We start from the raw sequence: 23,602 nt of genomic DNA, 5'->3' as shown, positions 1-23,602 counted from the left end.
CCCTGGCTGTGTGTGTCTGTATGTCACCCTCTTCTAGATGAACACCATTGAATTCTGGGTATAGCTACAGCTCTCCTCGCATTTGATGTTTTAAAACAATTTATATTTGTTATCATATCAAAGAAGGAGGCGTGTGGTTATCAAAAGCATGAGGCGCACAGGCTGCCGAGGGCTATTCCAGCATCGCATTCATTCCTTATTCTATTTTATCTTTCTTTTGGTTTTGACTAATGTCAGTAACAGCTACCGGTAATAAACTGGCTTGTTAGGGTTTTGCTGTTGCCTCCGAGCGCAGGCTTTGATACATTGTCAGCCCTATTTGGCTGGGTTTCCTGATTACCTTATACCCCAACTGCAGGTTTATTGATAGAAGTGAATAAAGCACAAGCAAGCTGACATCCACCACCGCTTCATTTTAAAGGAGGCGTTTCCTTTGATGTGAAAGTGATACATTGTTCTGGCAAGTAAACGTCTGGTGTGTGTTATAATGTCAGCCCTGCTTCAAGGCCCGCCCATGCCGAGATTGGGGTACACACACACACAACAGAGGCTTTTTCTCTGACTGCAGACTGATTTCATTTCAACTGTATGAAAAAAACCATCAATGGGACAAAACCCTGTCTGTGTGTGTGTCTGTGTGTGTCTAGTGCCAAACTGTCTGCTATTCAGATCTCTGACCAGACTAATTGTCTTGTTGTGTGTCTTCCCCTTGGTTTCCTCCTTAGTGACATGCTTGTGCCTCCGTCTCTCTCTGTCTCCACAGACAAAGGCCCTGTACTGTATACGATCCACTCTCTCTCTGTGTCTGTCTGTCTCTCCACTCCGCTGAGCCCAGACTCGTGTCAAATCAAAATAACATCTTGAAAAATTCAGTCAACATAGCCCTACAAACAGAAAGGCCCCTGGTTTTGTATTCATGTATTCAGGTGTACATTGTATCATGGTGTAGGCCGTTCTGTTGCTCGGTTGACGAACACGGCGATTCCCATCAAAATTTGATGTATTCATTTATAGTCACTAGCAAGTATGTTTGTTTACAGATAACGGTGATGTTTACTGGTCCAGACCTGCCAGGAAGGAGTGACTACACACATGCAAATAGGTGTCTTATCATACGAGTGGTCGCCTATACACACACCTGCAGGTCATATCTCTTCTGGCGAGTCTCCTGTGTACGGTATGTACTGTATGTCTCCACAACTCCCACATTCTCATTCTCCAAATGCTCTCCTTCATCTCTTTCTCTCTATTTTTCTCCCCCCCCCTCTCTCTCTCTTTCTCTCTCTTTTTCTCCCCCCTCTCTCTCTCTCTCTCTCTCTCTCTCTCTCTCTCTCTCCCTCTCTCGCTCTCTCTCCCTATCTAGCTCTCTATCTCTCTCTATTTCACTCACTACCTCTCTTTATCCTTCTCTCTCTCCCTATCTAGCTCTCTCTCTCTCGCTCTATTTCACTCTCTACCTATCTTTATCCCTCTCTCTCTCTCTCTCTCTCTCTCTCTCTCTCTCTCTCTCTCTCTCTCTCTCTCTCTCTCTCTCTCTCTCTCCCTCTGTCTCTCCCTCTCCCTCTGTGTGGCGGTCACACACACACCTGGGAGAGGCCATGACAGTGGAGCCAGGTTGAGCACATGCAGGCTGGTGTGTATGTATGTGTGTGTGTGTGTGCGCGCGCGTGTGTGTGTGTGCCGCGGTGTGAAGAGCCCCAACGCACGGCTGTGACAAACACCAGATGTGCCCGGCGTGAGAATTATTGGCTCCCTCTCCTCCCCTCCCTCTCTCTCAGTGTATTTACATCCTTGTTTAGTGTCAGTTTCCCAGGGTCAAAATAAAGTGCTGTTGCCTGGGGCTGGCTCCGAGGTTTTGTACCACTGTGTTTGCTGAACGTTCGCCATCCTGCCTGGTTCTTTTCCCGTCATTTTTTTCCAAATTAGTTATTATAAGATACCCGATGGCGGTCTCACTTGCAGCCTGCGCAGATCTGGAATAATATGTAAATAGAGAGTACTGATAGTTCATTTAGTGCAGACGGCTTACTAAATCAGGAAGGGGGAGCCCCCCTTGTTTGCCTCCTCTTGTGACCCCGCCCTCCCACCTCCCCCACCCCCCTCCCCCTCCTCTCTTGCCTGTACCACATTTCCGTTGTGCTCTATTTTGGATCCGCCCCAAAACCTCCTTTCGTGTCAAAATGCATTACGAACATCAAAACATTTCTGTTTACAGCATCATAGTCGTGTCAATTAAATCTGATAAATTATTCAAACATTTATCCTCTCCCTGGCCTGGGGAATTTTTAATCAAGCTTTGGTATTTGCTTTAAATTAGCACTGTCAAGTGTGCATTTGTGTAAAATCCCTCGTATCATTAAAGATTTATCAATTGAAATCTGTTTGGGTTTATTTTGCTGTTAATTGGCTAGCAGGCGTATGGAGGCTGACTGGGGCTCCATGTTCCATGCCTGCTGCTGCAACAAGTGGCTCAGAGCCAGAAGCCAGAGCCTGAAGAGGCATTGTAGTGGAGGACAGATGTGAACCACATGTGAGGGGTTGGCATGCAGGTCACACGGGGGTCAAATGCCATACTGTCTCTCTCTCTCTCTCTCTCTCTCTCTCTCTCTCTCTCTCTCTCTCTCTCTCTCTCTCTCTCTCTCTCTCTCTCTCTCTCTCTCTCTCTCTCTCTCTCTCTCTCTCTCTCTCTCTCTCTCTCTCTCTCTCCTCTCTCTCTCTCTCTCTCTCTCTCTCCCTCTCTCTCTCCCTCTCTCTCTCTTGCACTCTCTACTCTCTCTCTCTCTCTGTCCTCGCTCTCTCTCTCTCTCTCTCTCTCTCTCTCTCTCTCTCTCTCTCTCTCTCTCGCTCTCTCTGTCTCTGTCGCGCTCTCTCTCTCTCCCTCTCTCTCTATCTCTCTCTCTCTCTCTCTTGCTCTCTCTACTCTCTCTCTCTCTCTTGCACTCTCTACTCTCTCTCTCTCTTTCTCTCTCTCTCTCTCTCTCTCTCTCTGTCTCTGTCTCTCTCTCTCTCTCTCGCGCTCTCTGTCTCTGTCTCTCTCTCTCGCTCACTCTCTCTCTCTTGCGCTCTCTACTCTCTCTCCTCTCTGTCTCTGTCTCTGTCTCTGTCACTCTCTCTCTCTCTCTCTCTCTCTCTCTTTTTCTCTATCAGATTCAGATTCAGATTGCTTTATTGGCATTTGAAGTACAATTTGAAGATATTACCAAAGCAGTATAGTGGTACAGCATTTCAGTAAATACAGTACAATGCAATGAGGTTAACAACAAAATGTACATGGATGATGTTGGCACTATGTATTACTTGTAAGTTATATACAATGTAAATACTTCAGGGAATGAATCTCTCTCCGCTCTCTCTCTTCCCCCTTTCTCTCTCTTGTTCTAAGTGTTTTTCTCTCTCTGTTTGTGCCTCTCCCTCTCTCTCTCTCTCTCTCTCTCTCTCTCTCTCTCTCTCTCTCTCTCTCTCTACAGATCACACCATCCACTCATTCCTGCCAAACGTCTTACATTATATGTTGTGTGTTGTGCAGTGTACTTCTTACTCTTGGCATGTTTGAAGCAATATCAGTGATGATATGTTTTGACAACATTTCAAACCCCTCGCTTTGTAATGCTAATCTCACTGATTCAATAGGAAAATACGGACACATGCTAAATGGATACCTGATGGATGGCTGAAGTCTTAAACATTGATGGTTGGACTCCACGTTCGTGAAGGATAGTAATATTAACTGGTTGTGATGGAAGTGTTTTTAGGGTTTCACTGGTTCCTCTCGCCGCCCGGACCCAGGGGTCATTGTTGGGGCTGGATCACAGGCTCCATGTGCCTCCCTCCGTGTGCCCCAGACCTGCAGCTCACATCTGGCTGCAGCGCGGCTCCTGCTCCACTAAATGCGGCCAGGTGTTTGCCCACAGCGACGCTCACGTCTTCAGGCTTGCAGACACTGATGTAATTGCTCTTTTCGTTGAACTGTGAAAAATGAAAAGGGAGAAAAGGGAGAATGCATGTGTGTGTGTGTGTGTGTGTGTGTGTGTGTGTGCATGCCTGCATATGTGTGTTTCTGTGTCTGTGTGTGTTATTTGTGTGCTTCTGTCTCTGTGTCATGCGAGTCCTCTCCCCAGAGAAACAAGGCGGCGTTGCACTATAGACGTGAGGCCTGCTTGCTTTTAGAGATGATGTGAGGGCAATATCAATTAATGTATTCATGATATTTATATATTTAAATATATTTATAAGGGAGTAACCCATAGGGGGTGGTGGCCTCCCATCTTCCTAATGATATGCAAATGGAGTGTAATACTTAATGTTTTGTTCTGTCTCAAGCTCATCCCAGTGTGTTCAATGGGGTTGTGAGTGACACAGTAGACAGCAGACAGAAGATGACTAGATGACTGGCCTATCCAATAATGCCTCGAACACTTGATACAATGGGCAGTTAGGAATCACAAAGGAGCTTCACCAAAGCTAATAGCAAAATAACCATTTCTAATGCAAAGCCATGGCATTGAATTATAATTTGTGAGTTAAATGTGTTTTCATGTTGACTGTAATTAGATCTCTTATCAATAGGTGTGTCTTATCTCCTCCTCTAATATATTACAGCGTCATAACACACAAGCACGCACACACACACACATGCACACACACACACAATCACACACACACAGCCTCATCAGGATGCTGAACTGAACCCTTCCAGGTTAGCCACATAGGGAGATATAATTAATCGGATCTAATCTTCATTTAACTGGAAACCACAGGGGGTCTCAGACAGGTAATGCGGCATTCATCGCCTGGTGAATTAAGTTGTTGTTGTTCGTTTTAAGTAATGTAAGGTTCTCAAATCCAAATTTCATAGGGGGTTATTATAATAATCATTTAAAAAAAGCTATTGACTCCAAAGTCAAACATCAAAATATCATAGGGGTTTAAAACTGTAAACATTTAATAGGTATTAGTTTGTCGGACACAGTATCGACTTCCTCTGTTCTGTTTTAGAGTGTGATCAATCTGCTGTTATTGATGAATGTTCTCTTGGTGAGTCTACCTGTCTGTTCTGTGTGTTGAGGCTGAGATGTTGTAGTGTTAGTGTACAGTACATTAGCTATGTGACAAGGTGAGAACAGGTTACCATGTTGGCTCCCCAGCCTGGTCCCAGATCTGTTTGTGCTGTCTTACCAACAAATGGCCATTATAGTTGGCAAGACAGCACAAACAGATCTGGAACCAGATTATTTTACTGGAGCACAGGTTAGCCACATCTACATTCCTCTGTCGCCATGACGCTAGCAGGAGATAAACCCCAAACAGAAACAGAGCTGGAACAGACTCCAAAATGGCACCATATTCTCTACATAGTGCACTATATAGGGCAGGGATGGGCATCTCCAGTCTTCAGGGGCCTAATTGGTGTCATACTTTTTCCCCAGCCCCAGCTAACACACCTGACTCCAATAATCAACTAATCGTGATATTCAGTTTAGAAGGCAATTAGTTTAATGAGCTGTGTTTGCTATGGATGGGAACAAGTGTGACACCACTCTGGCCCCCGAGGACTGGAGTTGCGCATTTCTGGATGCCATTTCAGACACAACCTGGAACAGACTCTGCTCTCTGATCTGTGTGAATGGCTGCAGCACTGCAGTTAGCATCAGCCAGCAGCAGGGTTGTCATTTGTAATAATAATAATATGCCATTTAGCAGACGCTTTTATCCAAAGCGACTTACAGTCATGCGTTCATACATTTTTGTGTATGGGTGGTCCCGGGGATCGAACCCACTACCTCGGCGTTACAAGCGCCGTGCTCTACCAGCTGAGCTACAGAGGTAATGTCAATGTGGTCATTGAGGATGTTTTCCAAAGAACCCCCTCTGCCTTCTGATGTCTGATAAGATTTTTCCAGAGCGTTTGTCAGTTCTGTTCTGTTTAACGTCCTTCCATTTCTAGGAACACATGAACAAAGATACTATAACCAACAAAGACCATATTTCTGCTGAATCAGCAGAGGATACTATTTATTTTATTGAGTTGTTCCTTTAATATTAATTCATTTTTCAGTTTGCGGTCAATACGTATGTATGATTAAACCTCAAAGTTATTTTGCAAGTACATTTTAAAATTATGGTTAATATCATATGTATTGATTTGGCAAGCTGATTGGTGATTTATCATTTACCTTCTCAAATCCTCTTTAGTAATGCTGATATTTGGAGAATTCTTGATTTACATAATTAGACATCTTTGATCTGAGATTTGTGAAATCCCCTCTTTCTCCCGTCCTGCCTTGTTTCCTTGCACATCTCACAACCTTCACATTAATACTGTGAGTCCTTGGCTTAGATTTGACATTTGAAAAGGCATGTTTGACTGTATGAAAAGAGAAAATAGCATCATCACATTCTGAATGGATACAGGCCAACTCAGGCTTGTATTTACGTGAGGTGGCACAGGCACACACTCAAGCACACACACACACACACACACACACACACACACAGACACATGAAACAAACACACCTACACACAAGCACACATAAAACTACACACTCACAAATACACATATAATCACAACATTGGGCCTGACTGCTTTGAATAGTATAAAGATGCCCGTGGACTTATTTCCGCTCTAACTGAGTTATCAGTCTGTGTTGGGAGCAGGGGCCTCTATGAAGGAGACCCACAGAGCGCTCCAGTGCTTTATTGATCTTTAGCTGCACTCCTCTTATTCTGAATGGTACTCATCGGACACATACCTCGGACTGTGATCCCATGTCAGTGAGACCAATGCCTTCTCAACAGGCTACCCCTTACTATACTAACAATACCCATTCTACCTGTTTGTCAATAACATACAGCACTGTACATCAAAGTCAATGGATCTTTTTCATTGACAAAATACAGCAAGGTGTAATTTATTGGCGTGCATAGTAATTGCAGATAATGAGTTGAGAAGGAAGACATGGTTGGGGGATTTGGATGAACCTAGGTGCTTGAAGGTTTATTTGGGATTTTAGGACTCTAGTCTAAACATCTCACTCAGCCTGTGGAAGTGCTTGACCTGATTCTACAAACAAGGTAAACAGCCATCCGGACATTTAGAATGTCTCGTCAGAACACATCAAACATTCTAAACAGGAAATAACTAAAATTCAACCTCAATGCTCCCACAGTATCAACTAGCTAATACTGTTGCACTGTCCACTATTGTGCTAGCTATTCGTACCAAGCCATCTGGATGTTACATCATTTCAACATTGATGTCATTGCGTCTCACCTTTAGCTTGGTTTGTCTTTAATTATTGTCAGAGCAGCGCAGAGAGCCAGACCTCATCAACTGGATAAATATTTGACTGCTGTTCCATACAAATTGCGTTGGGTTAATTTTATATCTGCACACCCAGCCAAACCTAGACACTGTGGATTGGCTTCTTTGCCGGTGACCACAGTCCATCTCCACATGAGGTAAATTAAAACCTACATTTGTTAAAAATGTGATATTCCTTCACTTCCAGATTTGCCTTATTTAATTATAATATACACTACTGTTCAAAAGTTTGGGGTCACTTAGAAATGTCCATTAAAATAACATCAAATTGATCAGAAATACAGTGTAGACATTGTTAATGTTGTAAATGGCTTCTTTAATGGAATATCTACATAGGGGTACAGAGGCCCATTATCAGCAACCATCAGTCCTGTGTTCCAACGGCACGTTGTGTTTGCTAATCCAAGTTTATCATTTTAAAAGGCTAATTGATCATTAGAAAACCCTTTTGCAATTATGTTAGACAGCTGAAAACGGTTGTGCTGATTAAAGAAGCAATAAAACAGGCCTTCTTGAGACTAGTTGAGTATCTGGAGCATCAGCAATTGTGGGTTCGATTACAGGCTCAAAATGGCCAGAAACAAATAACTTTCTTCTGAAAGTCGTCAGTCTATTCTTGTTCTGAGAAATGAAGGCTATTCCATGCGAGAAATTGCCAAGAAACTGAAGATGTCGTACAACGCTGTGTACTACTCCCTTCACAGAACAGCGCAAACTGGCTCTAACCAGAATACAAAGAGTAGTGGGAGGCCCCATTGCACAACTGAGCAAGAGGACAAATACATTAGAGTGTCTAGTTTGAGAAACAGACGCCTCACAGGTCCTCAACTGGCAGCTTCATTAAATAGTACCCGCAAAACACCAGTCTCAACGTCAACAGTGAAGAGGCGACTCCAGGATGCTGACCTTCTAGGCAGAGTTGCAAAAAAAAAGCCATATCTCAGACTGGCCAATAAAAAGAAAAGATTAAGATGGGGAGTCTGAGATATTCCATTAAAAATATGCTGTTTCCAGCTACAATAGCCATTTACAACATTAACAATGTCTACACTGTATTTCTGATGTATTTGATTTTATTTCAATGGACAGAAAAATTGCTTTTCTTTCAAAAACAAGGACATTTCTAAGTGACCCCAAACTTTTTAACGGTAATGTATGTCAAGGTCTAATCTGAGGCTTAGGCAGGGCCATTCAATTAATCAAAAATAGTTTTGTGGAATATTATGGTGGCTTCACAGCATTGTGTATGTGTGTGTGCGTGCGTGCACGCATGCGTGTGTGTGTGATGATATGCCTCTAGTCTTGCCCTGCTGCACCCAGGGGGGTACACTAACAGGACTCTGGGGTATGTGTTTGGCACCGTGTGAGACGGCTCAAAGCTGGACACACAGGCTATGTGGCGTCACGCCTTCACAAATAAGTAACCTGTGATTTTTTTGCCAGTGTCTCCACTGTATATCTTTGGCTTAGGTTTATGCTAATGATACGTCTCTGATGAATCAGAAAGATCTAAATAGTGTGGTGGTGTTCAGCTTTGAAAACAAAGTCAATCAGATCGAGCCAAGGACGAGAAATGCTAAAAAAAAAACTGCTCCAAACTTTAAAGGGGCAATCTGGGATTGCTACATCAATTTTTGGACTTTTTTATATAAACCCATTGATTCTTGAAAAATATAACTTATGAATGCCTAATGAGCTTATTTCAACTGTCAAAACCCATCAGAACCCAAAATATAAGCTTGTTTTACTCCATTGTGTGTAAATAATATAATTGTAAATGTATAGCCTCAAAACATGGTTAAAACCATAATGTTGATATCATGGACGGTCAATCCTTGCATCCATAACTCTGTCAAATTAATTTGAAAGTGGTTACATCTCCGCAGCCCCATCCCTCATCCCTTTACCAAAACAGTGGTGGAGAGCTCGCTTTGTTATTGTTTGAACTGCAGATTGCCCCTTTAAGTTAACAAATCGTATATTTTATATTATCAAAGCAGAGAAGAGTTTTATATATCTTTGGTTTGCATCGTAACAGAGTCATACTGAACATAGACTACATGTACCTTCATCATGTACCACACCAGCTGTGACACACTGTCACAACCTCCGCCGAAGTTGGTGCCTCTCCTTGTGCGGGCGGCTATCGGCGGTCGTCGTCACCGGCTTTCTAGCTGCCACCGATCTACGTTTCTGTTTTCCATTTGTTTTGTCTGTATTGTACACACCTGGTTCCCATCACGTTCATTTGTTTCCCTTTTAACCCTCTGGTTCCCTCATGGTGTTGTGCGTGATTGTTCTTTGTTTGGTGTTTATACTGCTGTGAGCTGATGTAATTAGATTTGTAGTTTTTTCGAGTAAAGTTAGTCTATTACTCAGTTCTGTGTCCTGCGCATGACTCCGTCCTACCGCTGCACACTGACACCTGACACACACTGTCCACATCAACATGCAATCTGTAGCTTATCAAAGAATGTTAACACTAAGGAAATTAACTTCACATCAAGGTGCCGACTATCATGTTACACCGCTGTGTGTTGATGCCTACAACACAACCACTCACATGTCAAACTTTCCGTAACCTAGAATGACATGTATTTAGCATGTAGTCACACATTCCGCTCTTACTGGGGTGTCATTTGACATGTTGTTGGTCTCACGTACTGTAACTCTGCTGCAGCTGTGAAAGTGGAGAAACTGACATTAGAGCAACAGGCTGCTGGTGGTAGGGGTTAGTGGGGTTGGTTGAGTGTCTGTGTGTGTGTGTGTGTGTGCTTGTTAGTGTGTGTGAATGTACATGTGTGTGTGTGTGTGTATGTGTGTGCGTACATGGGTTTGGGGGTGCTGATGAGTGTTGCAATGACCCCCTCCTCAAGTCAGGGCCAGGGGGTCCAGTTCCACATTTAGAACTAACTAATACTGACTCAGATTAACTCCTTTTTCACTCATACTCTCTGCTCATCTGTATCAACAGCAGAAAATTAGTGCAGGACTGCGATGGATTGGATGATTTGACACATGTATCAGTGGCTTGGGGTAGAAGGTCAACAAGGTTAAGCAGCACAACTTTGATCTTTGGATCCCATCATCAGGAGCTGTCAGCCATATTGTTATAGCCTAACTGTCACGTTGTCCTGCTGTTGTGCATGTGGACTATGAGTCGTCTGGCCTTAGTTATCATCATGAAAACCTGCCGAGCAGTCGATTGTTTTTTAAATATTCGTTTTCCTTCAACTTCTCTTTTGCTCAGACCAAGGGCCATTCTTTAGTTTTTTATTGGAGAAAGGGATACATATTCATGAACTCATGACTAGTCTGACCCAGTGTGAACATTTGCTACTGATTACGTGCATTCTTCACTCATTCCAAAGTTTGAGTCCAGATGTGTACAAGGCAAGCGGAGGAGGAATATTACTCAGCTGCTCACTTCTTCTTCTTCTTCTTCTTCTTCTTCTTCTTCTTCTTCTTCTTCTTCTTCTTCTTCTTCTTCTTCTTCTTCTTCTTCTTCTTCTTCTTCTTCTTCTCCTTGAGGGAGCTGGTGTTTGTTTGCATTTGAATCACCAATCAGTTATAGTAATTACCCAACCGTGCTGATCACCAGGAAACGTGTTTTTTAATGAGTCGCACATCTATTCATGTCATATTCGTTTCAAGCAGACAGCTCCAGACTAGGCTTGCTCTGTGAAAACAAAGTCTGTCTCAGTATCTGACAGTGAGACCAATAAAAGTGTGCAGAGTGTTGATCAGAGAGTATTTCAAACGCCGTCAGAAATGACCATAATGCCGTTAATCACACAGGGCGTCAAGGGTCACCCAATGCCACGGTGAGCTTGGTCTGTGGACGGCTGGCGTTTTTTCCTCTGTTAGCTTCAAAGCTCGACTTATTAAGTTCCACTCATTCTAGCCATCGACTTCCTTGTGAGTTTCTTTGAAGGTTTGATCAGTTACGGGTGTGCATTGTGGCTGTGCCGTGGTGTTGTGGTTCAAAGTGACACCTTCTCATTTCGCTCGGCCATTAAAGTCAAGACGAGGACCCGGCTCCGTCGGTAAGTTTCACATTTCTATTCCAATCACAGCGCAGAAGAATAAGCTCATTAGGCATAATTACTGGTTTCCAGTTCCACTGCTTTTCTTTTCCGCCGTTTGGGGTGAAACTTTAATTCCATAACAAAAACCAAATGCGTCCACCACAGGCCGCTGGTGAGAGCGATGCATAAGGGCCATGGTGTACCTCTTAGTTAACTATAAGAACATCTGCAGGTCCTAGTTTAGGGCTATTCAACTCTGGGCCTTGAAGTTCTCCACAGCACTACAGGGTTTCCTTTCTTTCCCTCTAATCAGGGACTGATTCAGAGCTGGGAATGAGTGGACTTTCTCGCCAATCAATGACATTAATCCATGAATCAACCAATCATGAACTACCAGGAAGATTTTTTTTTTAAACAGCATGAGGCCCAGATCTGAATACCACTGACCTATTTCCCCTAGCTTTGAACAGTTTGTTCTTACCTAGGAGCACCCACATAGCCTACTGTAATTAAGTGATACTTTTCTCATTTGGCTTGTATAGTAATTGATGATCAGTTAGGAACACGCTGCAAAGCGCGTGCCTTGACTCTGGGAGAGAGTGGGCCTCCAATTTGTGTGGCAAATACACAATGTATATATCGTTCTATATCAGGACTCTATAACTTTCTCTAAACAGTGGGCCTGGGCTGCACAGTTTGTATGTTGCAATGTTTACAACATTACAACAGCGAATGGCCTTTTATCACTAGAGTAGTGGTGGTGGTGACAGATAGTTTTGCTGCATTTTTTGCACTGTGAAGTACTGCGTTTTGGACAGTGGACTCAGACAGTGAATAGGGATTACTGACTGGCTTTTGTCTGGGTCCTTTCTACTCCAGCAATCAGGCAGGCTGCCAAACAAACAGATGAAGTCAATAGAGACATTTCCTGCGTCTTCAGAGATGTGACTGCAACAGATGCACAATGCTGACACGACACTGACACAATGTGACAACCTGCTGTGATGTAGTGTGTACACAGAGGATTCCACCTCGCCTTATTTAGGCGCTGATACCGCACATGATCACACACAAGATAGTGTTTGTCAGTGTGTGTCGCTATATAAAAAATGCAGGGGATAATAGATTTTGCAATGTAGTCTGAACGCATGAAAAATCACTGTCTCAAAGAGGAAGCTTGACTTGCGCAAGAAGATATACATCTGAGATACAGTAGTTGAGTTATTTGCAGTGCTCAGCATTCAATCTTTGACTTGTACAATATAAATTCCATCAAAGTCAGGGTCCTAGTACTTTAATGCAATTTTAGCCATATCCATTCCCAATTACCATCCATTGAAACACCCCAAACAGACACAGGCAATAGCTTGGAAGCACAGCAACCATGGTTTGCCAATATTTTACCTTTAGCAGGGAGTCAGGGAGTATCTGTATCCAGGTAATTACCATCTGTGGGGCACAGAGGCCCACCGTGATTACAGATGAGCCCAGTAATAGATTCAACACTTAGAAACGGGGAATGCTGCATTCCTCCAGTCCGACTGCAAGGTGTGTAGGTATCTGCAAGATGGATTATGTGGGGTTTGTGAGTTCAGCATTGACACAGATTCATCGTAAATCATTATGCCAGAGAGCCGGAGTGATTTCTGCATTAGGAGCAGAAAATGGAGTTCACCCAGTCAATGAGGAGGGCATATTTCACATCAGTCACCCCACTCTCATGTTATATTTCACTTCTGTTACCAAAAGGGTTCATGGTATATAATAGCAATCAGCAAGATACTGCACTAACAATAGGTCCTATACGGATCCTGCACAGGGGCCACTGCATGGGGTGCTATCTTTCTTTTAAAGCAAAGACAAAGTTCAAAACGAATGTTTAACTAAATAAATGCATGTCTAATGTAAAATCTTTAATAGATGGTTTAGAAAATAGCGTATTGTCTTTTTAAGGCATTTGGCACAGAGCTGTGAGGACAGTTCCCACAAAGCACAGACCAACGCCAGCGTCTTTTAGACGTCTTTTTTTGGTCCTGTCCAGACCCGCCGTCTTTCTTTGGGGGTATTTTTTTGGTGCGGTCCGGACAGGCCTTGATTTCAATGTCCATGGACATTACTTTTTGGTCCGGTCCGGAACAAATCCAAACCAATCTTAGACGTCTATATTTGGTTCAGATTTGGTCCGGACGGGCCTTGATTTCAACATCCATAGACGTCTGGTCTGGTCCGGACCAGCCTACATTTGGCCCAAACATAGAGGTCTATAATTGATTCAGATTTAGACATCTATGCTTCACAAGTTTGTACAGCACAGTACAGTACAGTAGAGCACAGCAGAGTACAGTTCATTACAGTACACTATAGTACAGTTATGAAAAGTAGAGTATAGTACAGTACAATATATATATATTCTTTTACATTTTAGTCATTTAGCAGACGCTCTTACAGTTAGTGAGTGCATATATTTTCATACTGGCCCCCCGTGGGAAACGAACCCACAACCCTGGCGTTGCAAGCGCCATGCTCTACCAACTGAGCTACAGGGGACCCACATTATATTACTAAACTGTACTGTACTCTACTCTACTGAATTAAACTAGTCTGTACTGTACCAGGCTTTCCTCTAGGATTTTGCCTGTGCTTAGCTCTATTCCGTTTCTTTTTATCCTAAAAAACTCCCTAGTCCTTGCTGATGACAAGCATACCCATAACATGATGCAGCTACCACCATGCTAGAAAATATAAATAGTTATACTCAGTGACGTGTTGTGTTGGATTTGTCCCAAACATAACGCTTTGTATTCAGGACAAAAAGTGTATTTATTTGCTAAATTTTTTGCAGTACCAGGATGCATGTTTTTGAATATTTGTATTATGTACAAGCTTCCTTCTTTTCACTCAGTCATTTAGGTTAGTATTGTGGAGTAAGTACAATGCTGTTGATCCATCCTCAGTTTTCTCTATCACAGCCATGAAACTCAGTAACTGTTTTAACGTCACCATTGGCCTCATGGTGAAATCCCTGAGCATTTTTATTTTTTTTACCCTTATTTTACCAGGTAAGTTGACTGAGAACACATTCTCATTTACAGGAACGACCTGGGGAATAGTTTCAGGGAAGAGGAGGGGGGATGAATGAGCAAATTGAAAGCTGGGGATGATTAGGTGGCCATGATTGGCTGGGCCTGGCTCCCCAGTGGGTGGGCCTGGCTCCCAAGTGGGTGGGCCTATGCACTACCAGGCCCACCCATGGCTGCGCCCCTGCCCAGTCATGTGAAATCCATAGATTAGGGCCTAATAAATGTATTTCAATTAACTGATTTCCTTCTATGAACTGTAACTCAGTAAAAAAAAAAATTGTTCCATGTTGCATTTATATTTTTGTTCAGTATATTCAAAACACAGGAAAATCCCGTTTCTGTCTGCACTGCCCCTTTAATAAGATGCATTACAAATTGTATTATGCAAGTTTTAAAAGTACTTTTAAATAGTTTTTTTCATCAGTAGTGATAAGCCTAATAGTTAGATAAAAAGCTATTTGAGTCATGTGATGACTTGGGCAGATGATCTGCTACAATATTGGACAAGGTGCATCGATGCATATCAAGATAATGATGGGTGACAAGCAGATAATAACCTTCAGAGGAAATAAGCAGCAGCTATACTTTGAGGACCCTTTTTTCTTGAGGGGGTAGATCAGCTTCAATATTGCAGATAGATTGTAACTTCCATCAATGTAATTGTCTGCATCACTTCCAATCTCCCATATGTTTTTTTTGTCCATAATAACCTATATACTTATTATGCACTCAGTATGCTTTACATTAGTTATCTTGTTGTTATTAGTTGTTGTTAGTTGTTATTAGTCCCATCCTTCAGCTCCATTCAACACCTCCATCTATCTCTTAACACCATCCATATTGGATTTCTATTTGCCATATATTTTTCAACTGTACTGTGATGTTTCACAAAAGTTCTGAACCCTTCTATTCTCATTGTTTCTACAGATTGTAAATTGAAAATAAACATTTTTGCTAAAAGTATTATTATATTATTGATCGATTGACTATTACTTTTCAGATCACCCAGTAGTGCTATCTGCAGGGTTAGCTCCAGGTAAATATTGCAATCCTTTAGCCATTCATGGACCTGTGTCCAAAAACGAGCTACTTTGTGGACACTTTGTTTAGGATACAGTCAAGTGGCAATAGTTTACACCTCAAAGTTTACTTCTCCCATGGTCCTTTAGACACACTGCACAATAACTTTCTAATTTCTGCATCTGGCCGAGCGTGCGCAAGTGGTTTTCGGAATCCGGATATGATGAAAATGTTTCAGATCAAACTTTCTTCAAGCGAACCAGCAGAACGTCGAGGACATTAGGAGTAATATTACAACTTTTCCCGCGCGAACAGTGTGATAAACGGAATAAACGAATAATTGGAAACGTATTGATAACTTTGGAGATATTTGAATTTACAACTAGCGCTGAATTTTCCAACGAGAAGGCGTTTCACTATGGAGGAGGGATGGAAATAAGTCAAACTTGAGGCAGGGAGTTGTCATGTTTGTAAGGTACTTATCAACAAACGTATTATGCATGTTCACATAGTGTAGGCCTATGTGATTTATTCGATAATAAATAGCCATATGTATAAATGTAAACGACTTAGTTGCAGGTATCCTTGCCATTTCTATAGTTTATGTAAGGCAGTAGAGGGGGAAAATTCCACTAACTTTTAACGACATATTGTGGGTTGACGTCACTCATACTCTCCTCTCTATGATGAGCGAGAACCAGCAACTTGCTCATTGTCGTTAACTTGAGTGGTAGTTTGTTACTCAAGTCTACATTCAATTTCCCAGGGTTGAGGGCTAAGGAGGAAAAGGAGTTTCTTCTTTATCTGTCGTGTATCTCTTCAAGAGGACTGTCTCATGTCCACGGAGACAGTCTTACCTCCGGAAGGGCCTGCCGGGCCAGGGAAGAACCTTCAACAGGAGACAAGTCCTCTTCTCCCAAACTCTCACGGTATGACAATATACTGCTTATAAGGGCTGACAACATGACTGTTATGCAATTGTTGTTTATTTGTTTGGTGAAGGTGTTGTACTTGTGCTCTACATCTCTTCTGTTGGTGTCAATTTACCATTGAAGGAATATTCTATCAATAATAACTTGGTCAAGATGGAAAATTAGTCATAATTGAAATCATGGTCTTGTTTTCCTTGCATGTCAAAATCCCTCAGTTCACTCAGAACAATAATAACAACCAACATGAACCCATTCCCTCAAATTATATTCCTGTAGTTTTGCCAGACATCGGTATCTATACACCAGCATTAGGTATGATAATGTTTTCATTATTTCCCAATAAAGATTGAAGGAATGCCTTGGTGACTATTAGCAGGAACCACAGCCAATTATAGTTTTTAATTAACTTTCTAGTTGCCCGTAAGATTATCACATGTAAAATAAGCTTGGCCCCATTTTTTTTTTCTTCTTCTTTCAAACAGCCGCTGAACCGTTACCCATCCTATTTATACCAAGGATCATTACAGCACTGTCAAAAATAGCAAAGTAGGACAGAGTAAGCAATCACAGGGACGGGTGGCCAATGGATTTTCGCTGGACCTTCAAAGCCTTTCTCAGTTAAGACTGCATTTCCCCTCTCTCAGGAGGCTGTAGGTGTTCTGAGAATAGGCTAATTTATTTCTAACTGTAATCACTAAATACAGCGATGCATCACACTGCTACTGTAAGTGTGCATCGATCTGAGAGGGAGGGAGTCACACCAAGACTAAAGACTTGCCATCTATCAGCCCATGCCTCTGGCTAAGATTGGGCCATATCTATCTAGAGCCACTGTGGCTCATTCATCCCTCTCCTTCATCTGTCTGCCATTGCTTACTAAACAGAGCGGCAGCATTACAGGTCTGCAACAAATGCATCTTCCGGCTAAGGTAAATAAAATTTGCCATGTTGTGCTGAGCCATTCGTCACCTTCTTTTCCAGAACCAAACAACATGAAAAGGGCTATGTTACAACCAAAACATAAACCAATATCACAAAACGAAAAAACCCAAAACAGGAACTGTCTGAAGCAAACGGGAAGTCGTTTTTTCAACTGTCATAAAGACATTGTAGATGTTTTTGATGTTGTAGCATATTGGCTAAACATAGCAGGAATGGAGACGGCATTTTTGCAAGGATCCTTTAATGTACAGTATTTGATGGGGGATCACATAATACTAATAAAGTCACTCAGAGAGATGGGCTGTCCTTTTTCATAGTTATCGGAGAAGGTTTTTGCCTACATATGTTTTTCAATGTAGATTAATGCTGTCTTTATGGTTGTAAAAACCTTGGCAGGTAGTGCACACCCGGGAGCAGAGTAGAGAAAATGAGATCCAGAAATCTGGCATTGGGTTTTACCTGAACCGCCCTGCTCCCGACTCTGTTGTGTAACCTTTCGCCAAATGACAATGTTTTCTCCTGGCAAAAATAAGGCAGCCCTGGCTTGGCTTGTCATTTTGTCCCTGATATTAGTATTACGTCCACCGAAGTTGACCTTATCACCGTTTACATATTTTTCTGAGTAGAAGTACACCTTTATTTTGACCAGTTGAGCTGTTTAATGGGAGGACATGCAAACAATCTCTCTGTCAGTCTCTTTTCCCCCCTTCTTTTTAAGCTAAACTGTTGTTCATTTTCTTATGTTGTGTGCTTTGATCCTAGATGCTTGTGACAGTAACGAATCATCTGAAACTACAAACCCATCCAGAACGTTGTGTCCCAGAGGCACGTCCACTGAAGGACAAAGTCACGTGATGGGGGAAAGCCCTACCTATTGTGACCCTGTTCGAAGTAAGTGTTACATTGAGGGGTACCTCAGGAAATCCTGCTATTACGTGTTTTCCCAGATCCCCATCTGTTACTTTACTGGGATCCACACAAAACACAATACCTAACAATTGTACTGTACACATTGACAGAAACAATGACATAGTGACAGAAACACTCTAAACATGTATAGCCTTGTGCAGTAGCCAAGCCCAGCTATCTTACCTGAGTAATGTTTTTGTCATGACCATGTTCTGTCAGGACCTTCGGACTTGTCAATCAACACTTGTTGTCACTGTTAGGCCCTGTGGCAGAGTGACGCATGCCCGTTGACAGATGGTCCTTCTGAAAAGTTACCCTCCCAGTTTCAGAGAGAAATGGCCAGATGGTATTGAAGTTTAATACAATGATCTTGTGGGATTAAATAACAATAACATGGGATGAAGTAACATGCGTGTTCTCTCATTCTGCTATAATGACCAATAGTTGGCATGTTTCCTTCTGGTTGCTCTTCCAACCCTTCAGCTTTCTGTAGTGTGAGTGTGGAAATCCTGTTGTGGTTTGGCCTTGATTGTCCATGCCCACTTGTTTGAGCTTTCAGTGCACTTTAATCTCTTTAGAAGGCATGTCTAGTGTTTTAGTGTGTCTGCACTGTAGCCATGTTTATAGTGAATCAGATAACATGCTTAGTTGTCCTTATTTGTGAGAAAAAAAATCTCCCTTACTAGTGCTGACTTTGCTGATAGCTACTTTATTGAGGAAAAATGTACTATGACTGTGATATGTGGTTGTCCCACATAGCTATCTTAAGATGAAAGCACTAACTGTAAGTCGCTCTGGATAAGAGCGTCTGCTAAATCAGGGTTTCCCACACTCTGTCGTGGGGCCCCCTAGGTGAACTTTTAGTTTTTTGCCGTAGCACTACACATCTGATTCAAATAATACAAGCACGATGATTAGTTGGTTATTTGAATCAGCTGTGTAGTGCTAGGGGAAAAGCAAAACGTGCACCCATGGGGGCTCCAGGACCGAGTTTGGGAAACCCTGTGCTAAGTGACTAAAATGTAAATATGCTACCCGGCTGAAAGATTCAGTTACAAATGAAAGGAGAGAAGGGACCATAGCAACAGCAAAGCAATCTGTGGTTATTTTGCAGTCTAGGTGATACACACTTTGTTGTTTCTTAACCCTTTACACTCATACCAGTATACGGGTTGAACATTTGGGCACTTATAAGCGTTGAGTAACATGCTATACATGACGTCAGAGCTCTGGCTCTGTATGGGTTTTGACTGACAGCCGTTTTGAACATGAGCACCACACGCGACAAGAAGTTGCCCCCATCCCTCCTGCTAATTGGGCAACTTTTTGAGAAAAAAATTGTCTGAGGTGATTGAAATACTGTAATCTAACATGACTTAAAGTATTATGCTTAAATTCAAATATACTAATTGATAAAAATAAATAGAAATTTTGATTTAAAAAAAAAGGTATTCGTAAATGTTATTATAGGTAGGACTGGTGGAGTTATGTCGCACACGCAGCTAACAAAAACATATGGAAATGTCTGCTCTACCCAAAATTACAACCAAATAATTGCAGCATTACCGCAAAAATGGAAGAGGGAAGTGGAAGGAGGAAAAGTAAGGAACTTGGATATTGGCCCTGCATTAATTGCAGGTAAGTTGGATTGGCTTGATGGGCACTTCTTACGTACCATACGGTCAAGCTGCTCCCACAACAGCTCAATAAGGTTGAGATCCGGTGACTGTGCTGGCCACTCCATTATAGACAGAATACCAGCTGACTGCTTCTTCCCTAAATAGTTCTTGCATACTTTGGAGCTGTGCTTTGGGTCATTGTCCTGTTGTAGGAGGAAATTGGCTCCAATCAAGCGCCGTCCACAGGGTATGGCATGGCGTTGCAAAATGGAGTGATAGCCTTCCTTCTTCAAGATCCCTTTTACCCTGTACAAATCTCCCACTTTACTACCACCAAAGCACCCCCAGACCATCACATTGCCTCCACCATGCTTGACAGATGGCATCAAGCACTCCTCCAGCATCTTTTCATTTGGTCTGCGTCTCACAAATGTTCTTCTTTGTGATCCGAACACCTCAAACTTCGATTCGTCTGTCCATAACACTTTTTTCCAATCTTCCTCTGTCCAGTGTCTGTTCTTTTGCCCATCTTAATCTTTTCTTTTTATTGGCCAGTCTGAGATATGGCTTTTTCTTTGCAACTCTGCCTAGAAGGTCAGCATCCCGGAGTCGCCTCTTCACTGTTGACGTTGAGACTGGTGTTTTGTGGGTACTATTTAATGAAGCTGCCAGTTGAGGACCTGTGAGGCGTCTGTTTCTCAAACTAGACACTCTAATGTATTTGTCCTCTTGCTCAGTTGTGCACCGGGGCCTCCCACTCCTCTTTCTATTCTGGTTAGAGCCAGTTTGCACTGTTCTGTGAAGGGAGTAGTACACAGCGTTGTACGAGATCTTCCGTTTCTTGGCAATTTCTCGCATGGAATAACCTTAGAATAGACTGACGAGTTTCAGAAGAAAGTTATTTGTTCCTGGCAATTTTGAGCCTGTAATCGAACCCACAATTGCTGATGCTCCAGATACTCAACTATTCTCAAGAAGGCCAGTTTTATTGCTTCTTTAATCAGCACAACAATTTTCAGCTGTGCTAACATAATTGCAAAAGGGTTTTCTAATGATCAATTAGCCTTTTTAAAATGATAAACTTGGATTAGCAAACACAACGTGCCTTTGGAACACAGGACTGATGGTTGCTGAAAATGGGCCTCTGTACGCCTATGTAGATATTCCATAAAAAATCAGCTGTTTCCAGCTACAATAGCCATTTACAACATTAATGTCTACACTGTATTTCTGATCAATTTGATGTTATTTTAATGGACAAAAAATTGCACATTTTATTTATTTATTTGCAAAAAATATATATGGGGGATTGGAAGTGATGCAGAAAATATTGAAGCTGATCTACCCCCTACAAAAAAAAAATGAGAAAAAAAAGAAAAAAGAGAAATTGAGGATTATGATAAATACCGCTTTGGATGACTTCCAAGCAAGCCAAACAGCCGTAAGTCCAAATGTGCACTTCACATCTCCAAACTCATGTCATGTACAGTGTCAATGTTTTGATCACTATGTTTACTGTACAGTTACAAGATGACATGTCGTCATACCCTGGGTTGTTCTGAACAGAATGAGCCTATGTTTGTTTTACCTGAATGCACTCATGACTCCTTTCTGTGCGCACCAAAATTACGATTGGTTTCACTGAATTGCCTTGTGAAAGCCTAACACTGTAAGATTGTATTGAATAACTTAGCTAGTCATGTTAGCAATAGAACATGCTTTCAAAAATCATGCCCACCGGACACAGATTGCGATTTATAATGGATAGTTTTTGGATTACGTAAACAACGGTAATTGTGTAATGGCGGTGATGCAGGGTTGTGTTCCAAACAAAACAACTACAATGAGGGAAAAAAGTATTTGATCCCCTGCTGATTTTGTAGGTTTGCCCACTGACAAAGACATGATCAGTCTATAATTTTAATGGTAGGTTTATTTGAACAGTGAGAGACAGAATAACAACAAAAAAATCCAGAAAAACGCATGTCAATAATGTTATAAATTGATTTGCATTTTAATGAGGGAAATAAGTATTTGACCCCTCTGCAAAACATGACTTAGTACATGGTGGCAAAACCCTTGTTGGCAATCACAGAGGTCAGACGTTTCTTGTAGTTGGCCACCAGGTTTGCACACATCTCAGGAGGGATTTTTTCCCACTCCTCTTTGCAGATCTTCTCCAAGTCATTAAGGTTTCGAGGCTGACGTTTGGCAACTCGAACCTTCAGCTCCCTCCACATATTTTCTATGGGATTAAGGTCTGGAGGCTGGCTAGGCCACTCCAGGACCTTAATGTGCTTCTTCTTGAGCCACTCCTTTGTTGCCTTGGCCGTGTGTTTTGGGTCATTGTCATGCTGGAATACCCATCCACAACCCATTTTCAATGCCCTGGCTGAGGGAAGGAGGTTCTCACCCAAGATTTGACGGTACATGGCCCCGTCCATCGTCCCTTTGATGCGGTGAAGTTGTCCTGTCCCCTTAGCAGAAAAACACCCCCAAAGCATAATGTTTCCACCTCCATGTTTGACGGTGGGGATGGTGTTCTTGGGGTCATAGGCAGCATTCCTCCTCCTCCAAACACGGCGAGTTGAGTTGATGCCAAAGAGCTCGATTTTGGTCTCATCTGACCACAACACTTTCACCCAGTTCTCCTCTGAATCATTCAGATGTTCATTGGCAAACTTCAGACGGCCCTGTATATGTGCTTTCTTGAGCAGGGGGACCTTGCGGGCGCTGCAGGATTTCAGTCCTTCACGGTGTAGTGTGTAACCAATTGTTTTCTTGGTGACTATGGTCCCAGCTGCCTTGAGATCATTGACAACATCCTCCCGTGTAGTTCTGGGCTTATTCCTCACCGTTCTCATGATCATTGCAACTCCACGGGGTGAGATCTTGCATGGAGCCCCAGGCCGAGGGAGATTGACAGTTCTTTTGTGTTTCTTCCATTTGCGAATAATCGCACCAACTGTTGTCACCTTCTCATCAAGCTGCTTGGCGATGGTCTTGTAGCCCATTCCAGCTTTGTGTAGGTCTATAATCTTGTCCCTGACATCCTTGGAGAGCTCTTTGGTCTTGGCCATGGTGGAGAGTTTGGAATCTGATTGATTGCTTCTGTGGACAGGTGTCTTTTATACAGGTAACAAACTGAGATTAGGAGCACTCCCTTTAAGAGTGTGCTCCTAATCTCAGCTCGTTACCTGTATAAAAGACACCTGGGAGCCAGAAATCTTTCTAATTGAGAGGGGGTCAAATACTTATTTCCCTCATTAAAATGCAAATCAATTTATAACATTTTTGACATCCGTTTTTCTGGATTTTTTTGTTGTTATTCTGTCTCTCACTGTTCAAATAAACCTACCATTAAAATTATAGACTGGTCATTTCTTTGTCAGTGGGCAAACGTACAAAATCAGCAGGTGATCAAATACTTTTTTCCCTCACTGTATAAGTGTCCTTGCTCTAGTTCCTCAACGGCACAGCTAGGAGAGCTAAAGAAAGTACCTTTTATAGTTGAAGACTGTTCTTTGAATTATAAAAGTGCATTGAAATTGCTTAGGAACTGTGCATACTTTGGAGAGGTGTGTGGCTGCTTGGAGACACCAGTTAGTCCTCAACCAAACCCCTGTCATTTTTTTGTCTTATGATGCACCTATCCCACATTTTCCAGAAATAGTCTTATCATGTTACTGAATGTCTCCGGAGTATTTTCAGTTTTCGTTATCAGCAAATGCGGCAAAATGTACAGTAAAT

General features: G+C 42.3%; 1 protein-coding gene across 1 annotated transcript in view; it reads left to right on the top strand.

The window, feature by feature from the left end:
- Positions 1 to 15,686: 15,686 nt before the first annotated feature.
- The window catches only part of LOC311122146 (myoD family inhibitor domain-containing protein-like), a 29,818-nt gene continuing 21,902 nt past the window's right edge, over positions 15,687 to 23,602 (top strand). The window contains exons 1-3 of the mRNA XM_084196548.1: positions 15,687 to 15,925; positions 16,217 to 16,379; positions 18,087 to 18,215. Of these exons, the coding sequence (XP_084052674.1) occupies positions 16,286 to 16,379; positions 18,087 to 18,215 (223 nt within the window). The 5' untranslated portion in view covers positions 15,687 to 15,925; positions 16,217 to 16,285. The remainder of the gene's footprint in view (positions 15,926 to 16,216; positions 16,380 to 18,086; positions 18,216 to 23,602) is intronic.

This window comes from Coregonus lavaretus (genome assembly GCF_964263955.1).
Source record: "Coregonus lavaretus genome assembly, contig: HAP1_SCAFFOLD_649, whole genome shotgun sequence".
In the NCBI taxonomy this organism is placed as follows: Eukaryota; Metazoa; Chordata; class Actinopteri; order Salmoniformes; family Salmonidae; genus Coregonus; species Coregonus lavaretus.
This window is presented reverse-complemented; position numbering and strand designations above follow the sequence as displayed.